This window comes from Coturnix japonica, chromosome 7 (genome assembly GCF_054131305.1).
Source record: "Coturnix japonica strain WE chromosome 7, WE-NBRP24, whole genome shotgun sequence".
Taxonomy (NCBI): Eukaryota; Metazoa; Chordata; class Aves; order Galliformes; family Phasianidae; genus Coturnix; species Coturnix japonica.
In genome coordinates this window covers 8,756,582-8,771,052 of record NC_140669.1, presented here as the reverse complement: position 1 = coordinate 8,771,052, position 14,471 = coordinate 8,756,582, and the positions used below count along the sequence as shown (strand labels likewise).

Below are 14,471 nucleotides of genomic sequence, written 5' to 3'. Positions count from 1 at the left end.
ATACTAGACTCTTCTATTAGACCTGTGAAAACTTCACCTTGATAGTATGTCTGAACACACTTCTTCCTGTTCTATGCTTTTCCATTTGAGTTCATTGGTTACAGTCAGGTTGGTTGTTTCTGTCACTTGCTGAAGATAGGATCAGAAGAGTAGCTGCACTAGGTTATGATGGCAACTCCCAAACTCACCGGCCTGTTGCTACCTATTGGTAGATAGGTAGATATCTGGCAACTCTTTCAGATCTAGAGTTTCCAGTTCTGTGAAAATGTCTTTTTTTCCTCAACAAGGAGATTTTAATCAGACTTTTTCTAAAGAGCATGGGGCCCTTCTGCATGGTTGTTGTTCTTCTGTGATGTTCATGCTGGACTATACTTTATAAAGTACCTGGGATGCTCTAGATTACTGCAGCTTCTAGAGGAGCCTGCTAGAGAAGTGCTTTGGTTCTTGCTCTGAAACAGAAGCCTTTATGTTTGTGAATGAAGCAATTGAGTAGGGTCAGCGAGGGCAAGAGAGAGAAGCCATGTAAAAGGAGAAGCTGAATAGGCAATTCATGAAATTCTGAACATTACAAAACTGCAAGGTTATTTATATACTCACTTCTCAGACCAGCTCCACTCTTGCAGGAAGCTTGTGTTGGGAATGGCATTGCGACAAAAGATTTTTTTTTTTTTTTCTGATGATCACATAGGAGTTTAAATTCCATGGCTGAACTTTGGGAAGGATGAGAGCATTTTATTATTGACTTCTATTGAAGTTGTTGTAGGATGATGTAATTAAAGCTCATCGTCCACAGTACCTGCTCTGCTTTTTTGGGTTTAGTAAGTAGCCTTATGTGTTATGTCATTCAATCAGACAAATGATCTGTGACACCTGAGACAACTTGACTCAATGGTGACTGCACTGATTTCAGGAATCTCTACTTCCTTCAGCTCTGGAAGGACTTAATGCTCTCAGAAGTAATCCAAGAGGCCTTTTGGTAAAAAAATATATAGCCTTCTGACACCCGTTATTGCAAACATTTAAAGCTGTCAGCTGGTATTTTTGTCATTAAAGCAATGAGATTATCTGCTCCGTTTAGGGGTAGGTAGTTTTTTTTTCCCAATCTTAAGAATCAAATTTAGTTTTCTGCTCCCAGCCATTGGCCACAGGTTTCTGAATGCTTTGGACCTGAAAGTATGACACCTGGGCTGAGGGCTTGTAGGGAACACCTTCACTGTCTTAATGTTAGTCTTTACCTGGAGGGACTCTGTATCAGCAAGTCAGTAAGTAGTTTCACCTTTTGCCTGTAGTCTTCCTTGCAAGTGTCTTTCTTGGGCATAGGACAGCTCAGCTCCTGCAATCCTCCACAGTCCTGGGAAAGCCATTCTCAGCCACTTCTCTCCTGCAGCTCAGGGCATTAGTTCTTCCTTTTCACTTAATTTTCTGTTTGTTCTTGACTGTCAGGGAAGGGATAAACTGGGAAGCTATTGACTGGATGGATAATGCGGAGTGCCTGGACCTTATTGAGAAGGTGAGTGACTGACTGGGACAGATTCCAGGGATCACAGTGGTGTTTGTTGATTGTCTCGGGGCCTTCCATGGGGTCTCTCGGTTTTAAAAACAAGTAGTTGCTTAAATCCTCTTTCCTTTATGACTTGCCAGAAGCATGAGCTGTTTTAGCCCTAGTCCCAGCTTTAAGAAAGCATATCCATGCTTTCAGCTTGAGCTTTGCTGGGTATAACTTGCGGGTTATTGCTCACCACATCGTTCAGATCTGTTTCTTGGCTTGGTGCTGTGTAGTTCAAACCTTTGCTGTCTGTGAAAGCCTGTCTCTTGTTTGGCTGCAGAAACTGGGTCTACTGGCTTTGGTGAATGAAGAGAGTCGATTCCCCAAAGGCACAGACAACACCCTTCTGGAAAAACTTCACAGCCAGCATATGGTAAGTAAGAAAATAACCCGACAGGCAAATGATCAGTATGTTAGCCCCATCAGCATTTCAAAGCTGAAAGTGAAGGTTTTGCTGATGTAAAATATGTGCTTTGCACAGGAAATTTGCAATGCCCTAGGCTCTAGTCTGCAAGTGTTTAATAAGTCTGCACTGAACAACAGTAATAAAAGAAGGAACCTGCAGATGGTTTCTTGCACACAGAGAGGGAGCATGCATGCTGCAGGCTGCGGGTGGAGATCTGACTTTGTGGCATGGGATGGAGGTCAGGTTCTGCTGGTCTGTGATGGGATGCGGAGCAGCACTGTGGGCACAGGATGCGGCTGCATGGTGTGGGTGGCTTTCTGCTGCCAAGTGACTCACAGCAGCCTGCTCCAGAGCACGTCAAATCTATCTCCTGGGGCTGGGGATGGTTTTTGCTTCATGACTTTTAATGGAAACTCTCTTATTGTTCTTAATTAGTTACATTCTTTCCTCCTCTTTCTTGTGTTCTGGACGCAGGAGTAGGAGGGCTCTTTCCTGCAGGTCAGAAAGTTATCCTGGGGGCACAGCATCCACAGTGAGAACACTGTAGCAGTCCTGTACCCTGTCTCCAATACAGCCAGCACTCTATTCGTCATAATAGATGAACAGAGTCCTAATAGACTGAAAACAAAACAAATCAAACACCATAGCAGGCGCTTACAGAGTAATTCACTACTTTAGCAATAGCTGTGTTAGCCTGTAGGTTACCTGCTCCCCTAATTAAGGGTTCATCCCAGCCTGAGAACATACTAATTCATATCTTTTTATTTTTTTGTTGGAGTAGGTCCAGATATTCTCATTTTTCTCATGAAATATTTTGTTGGAAATATTTCCTTTCTTTAGGCTTAAATGGATGCCTTCAATTCAGTCTGCTGTGGCTTTTCCTTATACTAAAGGTCGAGGTATATAAGAACGCCTGATTTAGCTTCTCATTGGTATTTTGTGTATTTTAATATCTCAGTAATATTTTAATATATCGCTTATTTTGTATTTTCTTTGTGAACTGTCCCTACCTCTTAAGTTTGTCTCCAGATGGAGAAATTTCAAAGCTCCTCTTTCTTTCTGCTGTTTGTCTCTGAACTCCTCTAGGTGTTTTCCCTAATCTTTTCTGAGATAAATAATCAAACCTGAAAGCAGTTCCCTTGGTAAGAAGGTGCCTCTTTATTGTACAGCAGCATGAGACTGTCAGCATTATTTTGCATTCTTTTATGCCCCTCAACATTTTGGTTGCTGTTTTTGGTGATTTCTGTACATTGAGTGGCCTTCTCATTAAGCTGTTCATAGTGTCACCTCTATCTGCTTTGAGGAGATAGCAGTTACCGTGGAACACCAGGGCCCATAGGGGAGAAAGAGAAGAACTATGTGAGGAGCTGGAGCATAGGAAGGAAAGTGAAGTAGACAGTAGTCTGGAGTTTGTATGTTTAGAAGGCTGAGTGTCCTTCATACTGGTCAAGTGTCTCTGGTGGGCTGGAAGAGTTTTAGAAAGCATCAGCTTGCTTGCTGGAAAGCCTGATGGACCTTGTGGGAGAAAAAGCCATCTTCTGTGTTTTCTGTGGATTGCAGAAGGGTTAAGGAGGAAAAGTATAAATGCTGAGACTTAAGAGAATATGACCTCTGACTCTAGGTTGAATAGCTGTAGGAGAGCTGGGAGAAGGAACTTGGAGAACTGTAGGCATGGATGAAACTTAGGATCTAATAGCTGGAGGCTGGGCAAGCATTTGGCAGTGAAATCTACTTGGGGTTATTAATCAGACAGACCTTGTGGAAATAATCAGAGCTGTGGAGTGTGGGAGTATAGATATACCATGCACTTGCCTTTTTCTTACTCTACATAGCCACTGCTGGAGGCAGAATGCTCAGCTGGATGGATCACTGATCTCAAGTAATGTGGCTGTTCTTGTGTATCTAAGGGTTATCATGTAAAACAAAGAAGGGGGGGGGGGGGAGGGGAAGAGGAGGAAAGGGGTATTAGAGCTAGTAAGAGAAAGGAAAATGGTTGTGGAAAAAAAGAGGAAGAGAGGTACAAAGAAAGATGAAATATAGAGGAAAACAAGAGAGTGATATGTACCTCTTTTGACAAAGAAAAATATACATGAGTTCTGCAAAGCTGCCATCTTCCCTGCATCCTGATCCCATGTACTGCACCACGTGGTTTGTGTGGAGCTGAGATTTCATGGGTGTCAGACATGCAAGAATTAACATTTCATCCATGGCATGCCTGCCCAACCTTGATTCTGCAAGCCCTTGCTCACATGAGGAATGCCTTGAAGGGCTGGATTTTTCCATCTTATGGGAATAACGTATTTGCAATGTAGATGCAGATAACTGCTGCACATTTGGTCAGGCTCTGCAACAACTAAGTCCTTACCCATCTTAGCATTGCCATAGTCACAGCTGAGCTCCTGACTGGCCCTATTTATTCCTACAGTGACATTAAGATGCCTTTTTCCCTTTCATTTCAGAGCAATCCTTACTATGTGAAGCCTCGAGTGACAGATCATCAGTTTGGCATAAGGCATTATGCTGGTGAGGTAGGTGTTCATGGTGTATCTATGCTTGAGCCTGGGTGTGAGGTCATGGAATATTTGGATTCCCAAAATGAAGAATCTCTCTGAGCTGTGGATATGCCTCATATTAGAGCATGGGAAGTGCAACGGGCTTGAAATGGCATGTAATTTTCAATTGCTGTATCCTCCAACTGCACACTAAGGAAGAGCTGAGATTCTCATAGGCTCTCATCTGCTGAGCAGTGGTAGGTGGGAGCACAGGGCACTACGTGGCACTGGTGATAGTTTCTGACACAAATGGAGTAGCTCGCACCTTGCAGAGGATTTCCTCACTTGTTGACTGCGGGGCATGTCTCTGCAGCTGCTACACTTAGCTCCTGGCTTTGAGGTTGGCTTTTCTTGTTTGTTTAAACTGATGGCTACAAGCCACTTTCTTGCTAGTAACTGCTGAGCTCTGGAGCTCCTTCTTTGATCCTGAGAACTGAGCTCCCAACAGGTGCCTGCAGCATTACTGTGTAGATCTGCTGGAGGTTTTATATGTTGGCATGCTAATGCAGAAGCACTTAATGACTTGTACTGCCCTGTTCCAGCAGCTCTATCCTTGTTGCAGGTGCTTTATGATGTAAGAGGCTTTCTGGAGAAGAACAGAGACACCTTTCGAGATGACATCTTAAACATGCTGAAAGACAGCAGGTATGTATGTCCCCATTATGCTTGAGAGGAGCCCACATCTGTTGGACTGGACTAAGACATGTTCACCTAATAACCAGATCCAGGAAAAGAGTTTCTTGCCTTTGCATAGAGGCCACTTGGTTTCCACTCTGTTTGTTAGTGTGGGGCTCCCATGGTGTGTTTCATCCAACCTGAGCTGTTGCTGCGAGGCCAGGCACTGTCCTCAGTATTACACCCCAGTGCTGCAACGTGGCCTTAGAGAAATGAGCTGTCTTAGACCCTGAGCAAGGCCTGCAAGGCAGAGATGGGACCTAGAAGACGGGCATTAAGTAAGGTGGTAGACCCCATAAATGTTTGTGCTGTGCCTCTGCCACATGCCTCTTATCAGGATCCATGTAATTATTGCCTTTGGTCTCCAAGCTGATGAGGCTGTTCCAGGATTGTGTCTGCTCTGCTGTGGAGTTTGCACTGTGAGCAGCCTTGGCACAACCTGAGGGAGCTGAAAGAATGAGCTGCTCTTGATTGCCTTACTCAGACAGCAGCATCTGGGTAACATTTTATATAGGGCTTTAAGCCAGAATTGTGGTCACTATTGTCCAGAACTGCAGAAGGACTTGGTATTTCAACAAACCAGAAAGGGAAATTCTGCTAGAAACAGTCAAAACAATCACAGTGCTTGTGCCATTTTGTAAGAACTCCTCTAAGGAGAGGTAAAATGGCACAAGAGAACCCACACAGATGACTTACACTGTAAGTAGCCCTAGAATCTCTCTGGTTCTGGAAGGGCTGTGCTTATGACAACATAAGCATCTCTTGGGCACCACAGGTACAGCCACAAGAGCTGTTCAGAAGGGGGAACAGCACGGTGTAGCTGGAATACTGTGCAAGATGCTTCGCAGTGGGAATGGAGCAGCACCCAAGAATGAGAGCCGTACACACTCACAGATGGTGGGTGCCTTGTGACGTCTTTAATTCTTTTCTTCACCCTTAGGCTGGACTTCATCTATGACCTTTTTGAAAGAGTCTGCAGCCGTTGCAATGAAGAGACTCTGAAGATGGGCACCCAGAGGCGCAGACCGACTGTCAGCTCCCAGTTCAGGGTAGGATGTTTTCCAAGAGAGCAGAAGGCTGCTGGGGAGGAGCAGATGGGTAAAGTGAGGCCTGCGGCCAAGAAGAGTCATTTATCCTTCTTTTGTGTCCAGCACTGGAAATGTGCAGGAATGTGGTAAAGCTAAAAAAAGACAGTGCTGCTGCCCCAAGGATTTCTCTGCATAGTGTAAAATGTGAGATGTTAAGACTGAGTGGAGTGGCAGAGGAAAAGAATATCAATTATAGATATATATATATTTTTTTATCTGAAGCTCTTGAGGTTCTTTAATCTTTCATGTTGGTTTGGTGCTTCAGCGAAGTGTGTGTGTCCTGTTTAGGCTGCATCTTTCACAGGCATAATGTCAATCCCAGTAAGACCTTGTTGGGCAGACCTTGTATGAACCTACCCACCAAGACTGTCTGCACACTCACGTTAATTTCATGGTTTTAATTTTTTTTATTTGAAGTTTATTTAAAGTGTATTTAAAGCTTATTTAAAGTTGAAATGTATGTCTAAAAAAATAAATAATTTGAGGTGGCTGTGAAGCTCAGAGTGGGGATGGCCTTGTACACAGTGTTATGGCAAGCTGTGCATATGTTTTGAGTGAGAAAGGACATCCTGGGTTATTGAGGGCAGGCTCAGTAACATTACTGGTGGCACAGTAGAACAGTTTTACTCTTTCACTTGATGAACATGATATAAGGAAAAGCAGGTTTTGGTAGGCAAAGTCAATATCAGGAATGGGGGGCTGCTTGAAAAGTGTATTGCATCAAATGAACCCCTTTCTCTCCTGTAGTGACCCATCCTCTGGGTTTTTTCTTGCTGCTTTTTAGGATTCTCTCCATTCCCTGATGGCAACACTTAGCACTTCCAACCCGTTCTTCATCCGCTGCATTAAACCAAACACAGAAAAGGCAAGTCCTCCATCCAGCAGAATGCATGAGTGTGATGTAGGCCCCTGTGAGCATTTGCAGCAACACTTGCCCAAACCAAACAGGGAATCAAAGCAGTCCCCCCTTCTAGCTGTTCCATGGTTAAAGAAAAATCTGCCTTCCAACCAATCAGATTAAAAAACCTGCATGCTGAATAAGCTGCGGCTTTTCCCATCTCCCCCTGTGCTTACAAATCCTGGAAGATGAACTGAGCTTGTGCAGAGCTCAGTGCTGTTGTAGAAGCAGCAGTGACTCCTGTTTGTGGTGCCTGCAAAACGTTTGTTCTGGAATGCACAGCCTGTGCGGTGGGAAGCATCTCCTGCAGCTCCCTGGCTCCAAGGCAGAGGAGGTGGATGCTACGTGAGCAAGTCAGTGTGCACAGAGACAGGCTGGCTCCCGTTGTGCTGTGAACCGTGGCAGGAGGTTCTGCAGCTAAATAGGTTGGGTGGGGAGCCCCAAGCCGATAGTTTTCTTTGTGTGTTTTGAAACCATGTGTGATATGGCAGAGAAAAGCCTGCTGGGAGCTGCGTGCCAGAAGGAAATCTGCAGTTTGTCTTTGGTTTTGGCAGTAAAAGGCTGATGGGGTCTTCTGCGTGGCTGCAAAGGCAGATGAGTCAGAGTTATGCATTTTGTGTGTGTTAATATATTTTCTCATTGGTGTGCTGCCATGAGCTGACAGTGACTGCACTCTGCAGACCATTTTTTTTGCAGGATCTGCCCGATTCCCTTTTGTTGTCCCTTTTCCTGCATGTGCACTGATGAGAGGTTGCTTTCCCAATAAGCTGAAGCTCACCCTTTTCCCTTGGTCTGCTTAAATAAGCAGAGTTAACCATCTAGAAATGGGTATACGGGCTGCAGCTACCTGTGCTTAGAGGATCCATGCAGGTCAGCAAAGAAGCAATACCACGGTAACACTTTGTATCTCTTCTGTTGTGTTTTTCAATCTGGATCTCAATGCAGGCACCAAACCTCTTCAATCCAGATGTGGTTCTCAATCAGCTCCGCTACTCAGGGATGCTGGAGACAGTGAAAGTCCGGCGAGCAGGTTTCCCTATCCGGCGCCTTTTCCAGGACTTTCTCAGCAGGTAATTGCTGGCATTGTATCACAACTGGTAACATTGCCAAGGTATATGACTTCATATGTTTGTTCCCTTTGCCGTTACTGATATGGATCGTTTGTGTGATGTTTTTCTAACCAGGTCCCTATTGACCATACCCTAAATACTTATGGAGACTGCTAGCCTTTAGGGGAAAACTAAGGATGTTCAGGTTGTGTGTAACTTTGCTACAGGTTTGGTGCTGTGATGCTGTTAGAACCAGCTGTTCACAGCATGTAAAGAGGCAGTATCAAGTCTAAGGCCTTTAATCTGTCAGGCTGGAGCAAATGTTAATGGCAATATTGTTGATGGTTAATATTGGAGAGAGTAAGTTTTTCTTCTGGTTGTTTGCACCCTAAAGGTTTCTTGAAGTTTAAATATGGAAGAGACAATCGAGCGTTGCTTCCTTTGTGTTTTAGAACATGAAAGGTGACCCTTACACCAAACAAAATAACTTCTGCATGATAAAAGCATGTGCTTTAGAAGTATAGTTGTTCTTTATTGAAAAATGCCATTGAGTTGGCCTTTTGTTACTGGGATTGCAGCAATAACTGCCAGTGTAGTTGGAACAGAAAAATGGATAGAGGGATGGAGGTTTCCAGATTAGAAGGGAGATTTCCAAAAGAAGAAATGAGGTTCCAGGTGAGATCCGTCTCCCAGAGGGAGAAGGGCTGAGGGGAAAAGGATCATAGGAATTATGTAAATAGATGGGGTGGAGGTGTGAGGGATAGTGTCACACATGGTCTCATGAGATTTTGCTTGCTTCCTAGGTACAAGATGCTTGTGAAGATACCAAGCTTCTCAGACAACAGCAAGGCTGTATGTGCGGGCTTTCTTCAGGCCTATGACAGCACCAAGAAAGAATGGCAGTTGGGTAAAACCAAGGTACTTCATCAGTGTGGGATAGGGCATGGCTTTGTTCAAGCTACAAGGGGATGTGTTTGCATCCATTGAGATTTTTTTCTGGAAGAAGGCATTCAAATGCTTGTTCCCACTTGCTTAAGTCAGATTTCCTCTCTTCTGGTGAATGCTTAATACTTCTGTCATAGCTTTTGGTGGTGGTGGTGTGTTTTCGTTCAGACAATCGCCTGGAAAGGTACCATTGTCTTTCATGTGATGGGGAGGGACCCATGGGATTCGCTCGGAGGGTTTTTTTCACGTTTTGAGACAGCTTCATAAAAAGGTGTGAGCCTTGGGAGGTACATTGCTGGGAGTGGGAAGCTGCCTCTAACACAACTCTACATGTACTCCAGTAATTTATTTGAAGAATATGCCAAGATAGGTGGTATCCAGTGCAGACAGCATGATGAGCAGTGGGTGTACAGTCCATATCCAGAGCAGATGATGGTCCACTTTCTAAGGCCTTCCTTTGTGTGACTGCAGTAATATTCCAGAAAGAAGCTTTTCTCATTTTGGTGTATTCCCGGCCTGTGATTCAAGTGATTTCCATCTTTGATTTGGGAATCTGTTCTCTCCTCACTGGTCTCTGCAAACCAGGAACCATTTCAGTCATTCATGTCCCCAGATAACCCGTGCTGCTTGGGTAGCTGCCATTCTCCCAGGACTTGAGTCTTAAAGCCTGTGTGGCGTGTGTGTGCGCTGCAGAGCTGCTTTGCTCAAGGAAAGGAGCTGCTAGAGCAGGTAAACAGGGAGCCTGAACTTTCTTCCTAGTATGACAAGGCATAGAATATAGCTCAATGAAGAAAAGTGCCCTGTGGTTTTGGTTTTTTCCCAGAGGCTTTTGAGTAAGGGTGAAGTAAAGCTCCCAGCTACGGGCGTGCAGTAGAGGTTATCATTCTGGAGAGGAAGTCATCCCCTGTGTGCTCTTGGTGCCTCTTTGCAGCTCCAGGTGCAGCTCTTGTACCCAGGTGAGATCCACCCTTGGTGTGGAGTTGGGAATAGTGCTGTAAAGAGGTGTGACAGGCCAGTGGGGGCATAACCTAGGAAGGAGTATGAGAGGTGAGTGAAGAGCAAGGCTTCTAGAAGGGAGAATACTTCCTGCAGAATGAATGGAAGGATAATTATATCCCTTGCAATTGTTTGGAGGAGGAAGGAAAGGACTCTGTGAATTAGTACAGGGGATTGTGAAGCTTGGGAAAGGAAGTGGGGGAGGAAGGGCAGGATGATCTTTGTGTTTTTCATTAAGAATAGAGCAGCTGCTGTGCTGGCAATTGTCAAATTAATGTTTATGAAAGCTATTAATGCAGGTTCAATCCGGTGGCATGGCAAAGGTGAGGGCTGGGATGCAGGCATGATGATGGAAGGCCTTGTGCTGATGTACCCTCATCTCCACTGGGGTTGTGTTGGGCTCCCATGTCCCTTTCCTTTTTGCTCAGGAGCACTGTGCTGGAAAACTTGGCCTGCGTGCGATGTGATCAGATAACAGTAGCCTGTAGCTTTGTCTAATTGTTCATTCCTCAGAAGAAAGTGGCTTCATGTTTTCAGAAAGTGCCTATGAATTATGACAAAGAAACAGCCACCTTACAGCTATTACCACAAAGCATCCAAAACATTTCTGGATTCAAATTCACTTCACTCCCATTATCTGCAGGAGGCTGAGGAAACACCCTCAACGTGCCATTAGCTTATAGACAGGCACTGTATTTATGCCACATGCTGTTTGAGATGTACCCTTCCGTCTATGAACATATACAGAAAACTCTGTGGGATTAGGGTTGGGTCTTGAACTCTGCATGCTTCAAAGTTGTTTTTCCCCCCTCCTTACTGGCACGAAGAAGTCTGTTTGCTAGCAAAATCCTGCCAGACTTGAGTATTTTTTGCAATTTGATGAAGATAATGGACTGAGACAATGTTTTGCTGGCTGCCTTCTTGAAATGGGTGACTGCTGCTCTGTTCTGGAATGTAATTGAAAGAGCAATCTCTGCCTCAAAGAAGTCTTTAAAAGATCATTGAGTTGACAGAGGGAGTGGATGTACAACTTGCAGGGAAGGGTGCCAGCTTCATGGTTGGCAGTACCCTGATAATGAACCTTCTTTTAAGGCTACCCACGGTTACTTAGTCATTACCAAACAGCTCATTTCTTGGGGCCATCTTAACAGAAGTGGCTCCCCTGGGTAAGAGCTGAACGCAGGGCGATAACTCAGGGAGAGATTTCAGTATGTGGTGGGTGTGGTTGAGAAGGAGAATGAGCCTAAATAGGTGCTGGGGGCCAAAAGCAAGGATGGAGAAGAAAGTGTTGTAGTTCATGGGGTAGTGTGGTTTTGCAGAGTGATGAGTTCAGCTCCCAGCCCATGCTCATGGCTGTGCTTTGCAAGTGGGGCAGCACTGCCCTCCTGCAGCCTGCCCTGCTGCTGGTCCTGGCAGGGACTGAGCCCATGTCACTGTGTCCATATGGCGGTGGTGCTGTGCCTGCAGCCTGTGAGGACCAACAGTAGCCAACTTTAATCTAGGCTAACGCTGCTGACAGCCCTGTGCTAAGGCTGCAGACCTTCTCAACAGGCAAAGCGTGTATTTCGGCAACTTGCGCTGACCTCCTGCAAGTCAGCTGATTAAAAGTAGCTCAGATATGTCAGGCTGCTTCCTGCCAGCAAGCCCTTATCTTGCTTTGTCTCTAAGATAGCGCTTCATCCCTCGTGCAAGCGTTTAGCACTGAGCAGAGGTTAGAAACAGAGGTAGTGGAAGATGCCAGAGTGGAAAGCCAAGTGCAGCCGCTGACATTTGGAGATCTCTCCCGCGGGGCTCAGGTCCCGCAGTGCACGATGCAGAGCAGGACTTCAGCCCGGAGCCTCTCCCCGCTGCTGCTGGGGCTGAGCGGGGGGAACGGGGTACGCTCCGCTTCACCCCTCGAAGGGCCCTTCGACTCTCCTGATGCTGCTAGAACCGCTGCCGGGTTCCGGAGCCTGGAAATCGCAGCCTTCCTGGAAACGCGGCGGGGTTCCTTTGCAAAGCGCTCCCCCGCGGCAGCAGGTTGCTGCGGTGCGGCGCTCGGGGACAGCTGTCAGCCGGGAAAGGGTTAAAGCCAGGCGCAGAGACGGGCTCTCCTCCTCCCTTCTCTCCCTCCTTCCTCCGCTCCCTTTCAAGTCTTGACCGCAGAGGGCGGGAGGCGGGGGCTGACCGCGGGGCCGAGCTCCGACGCCGCCAAACTTTGTGCGGTGCCGCGAGCGAAGGGCGGCCGGGCCGGGGCGGCGGCTGCGGGCAGCCCTGGGCGCTGCGCTCCAGCGGCCGGGACCTCCCGGCTCCCCCGGGACTGACTTCTTTCCTCTCTTTGTGTTTCTCGAAACTCCTCCCCGCGGCGTCAGGTTTTCCTGAAGGAAGCTCTCGAGCAGAAGCTGGAGAAGGATCGGGAAGAGGAGTTGAGGAAAGCTGCTGTAGTTATCCGGGCCCACGTCTTGGGCTACATGGCAAGGTCAGTGCCGCGGGCTGCCCCGCAGTCCTTCTGCTTATGAGCTCGAACCCCCGCAGCCCTTCTCCCCTCACCGGCTGGGGACGTGTCCTGCTTCCTCCTCTTGAATCCTCGCTCCCTCCCTCCACGCTGCTCCTGCAGGATCCCGGTGCCCGCTGCTTGCCCCAGTTCCACCTTCCCAGCCTTCGGGCTCTCCAGCCCCACCTGCACGTGGGTTCCTTCCTTTTCCTTACGCTGTCAGCTCTGGTTCCTGTTCTTCCTGCAAACTGCTTCATCCTTACTCGCAGTCTTTCTCTGCCTGCTCGCCTCGTGATCTCCCTCTCCTTTTAATGAACTCTTCAGCATTGGGCTTCAGCCAGCTTTACACCAGCGCTCTCCTCTTGCTGCACCCCTCCGCACCTGACCAGGGAGGGCTGGGGGAACCAACTGTGGTGGACGGCCCCTCCTCTGCCCCCTAAAGCCAGCCAGCAGCTGACTCCCTAATGGCTGTGGTATGCACGCTTAATCCCAGCAAGATGCACTTTCCTGACGGGTCTCAGCCCCTACACCTGTCAGGGCTGCGGGGATGTGGGATCCTGGGCTGCGCGGCTCTTGCAGGAGTGCTACCATAGAGCCCCAGGTGGCTCATTCTGTACTGGGAAATGCATGTGAGGAGCTATGCCCTGCCTTGCCAACGTGGGGGCTTCTATTCATTTATTCATTTCCCCCTAGGAAGACGACTGGGCTAGTACTATTGTTTGCATGGGAGATTGTAAGTTTTCAGCATCGGGGCCTCTGCTCCGCTTTACTTTGTGCCTAGCGTTTGGACAGCGGGGCTGGGATTAGCACAGAAATTGATTTTTCTGGGAAACATCGCTGCAGGCACACAGGATTATTGCTTTGCTGAGTTCCTTGGCAGGTGGCTGCTGCCCAGCAGGGCTGTGACAGAGGCAGCGGTGCTCCTCTTGGCTGCAGATCCTGTGGTCTCGCAGCCCGCATGGAGCTGGATTCATCTTCCATGTGTTGCTCCTCCTCAATTCTAGAATAAGCTGAGTTCCCCAGCTTGGGCTGCAGGTTGAATTTGTATGAGTTGGCAAGGGAATGAGGGGAAGGCAGAACAAGGGAAATGAAATTGGTGGTTTGCGTGCAGCAGCTCAGTCTGAAGGGTGTCTCTTGTGGTCTTGAGGGCTGAAGGGAGACTTTGGTGTGCCAAACCCTGCCCAGCTCCAGGCAGCTCTGCCTGCTTATCTGCCAGAGCTGCCTGAAGCTGGGCAGGGTTTGGCACACTGAGAAGAAATGCCAGCAGATGCGTTTTGCAGAAATCAAAGTGCCCTTTCTGATGCTGCCTTGGCAGAAGGTGCTGGTGCAGCTGTTTGTGCCCCATGTGTGGGACAGAGGGAGGACAGAGGGACTGGAGCTGAGGGGCTGCAACCCAGGAACATTCCATATACAACTTTCCAACTCTCATTGCCTCTTCCCTTTCCTCTGCTTTTCTCTGTGCTTCTTCCCTTTGACTTGATACTTATGGAAAAAGTGTGACCTCTGGGCACTTCTTCCATTAGCATACCTCCCTTGATTTTCTGGATGTATCTGATGTGCAGGGAGGTTGCAAGCTGACAACATGGGTCCCTGTTGCCATTTGAAGAAGGTTTGATTGCCAGGAAGGGGATTCTGAGGTGTGCCTTCCCCTCAGGGGGTTGCAGAAGGTCTGCGGGAAGGATATGTGAGAATACTGTGCTATTTCTAGCATGCTTTCGAGGACTATTAAGACAGTACAGGATTACTGTATCATGCTGGCCAGAGCTTCCATGTAACACATTTTCCCTCTGTGAATTCCAGTTTGGAGTTAAGGAGATTATGATTTAAATAGTACTGACGATCA

General features: G+C 47.2%; 1 protein-coding gene across 5 annotated transcripts in view; it reads left to right on the top strand.

Annotated features, from left to right (window-relative positions):
* Positions 1 to 14,471, top strand: part of LOC107316896 (unconventional myosin-X-like) — a 65,447-nt gene that overhangs the window by 23,152 nt on the left and 27,824 nt on the right. For 2 of the 5 annotated variants that reach the window (XR_001556636.3, XM_015868909.3), the window contains exons 14-22: positions 1,444 to 1,510; positions 1,827 to 1,919; positions 4,412 to 4,480; positions 5,067 to 5,149; positions 6,120 to 6,228; positions 7,052 to 7,132; positions 8,111 to 8,235; positions 9,018 to 9,132; positions 12,507 to 12,613. Coding sequence is in view for 3 of the 5 variants with exons in the window: in XM_015868909.3 (XP_015724395.2) it covers positions 1,444 to 1,510; positions 1,827 to 1,919; positions 4,412 to 4,480; positions 5,067 to 5,149; positions 6,120 to 6,228; positions 7,052 to 7,132; positions 8,111 to 8,235; positions 9,018 to 9,132; positions 12,507 to 12,613 (849 nt within the window). In the remaining 2 variants the exon portion in view is untranslated. Of the gene's footprint in view, positions 1 to 1,443; positions 1,511 to 1,826; positions 1,920 to 3,038; positions 3,095 to 4,411; positions 4,481 to 5,066; positions 5,150 to 6,119; positions 6,229 to 7,051; positions 7,133 to 8,110; positions 8,236 to 9,017; positions 9,133 to 11,769; positions 12,033 to 12,506; positions 12,614 to 14,471 lie in introns of those variants that run through there. The other 3 variants (XR_014948209.1, XM_085553041.1, XM_085553042.1) reach the window with 3 other exon arrangements.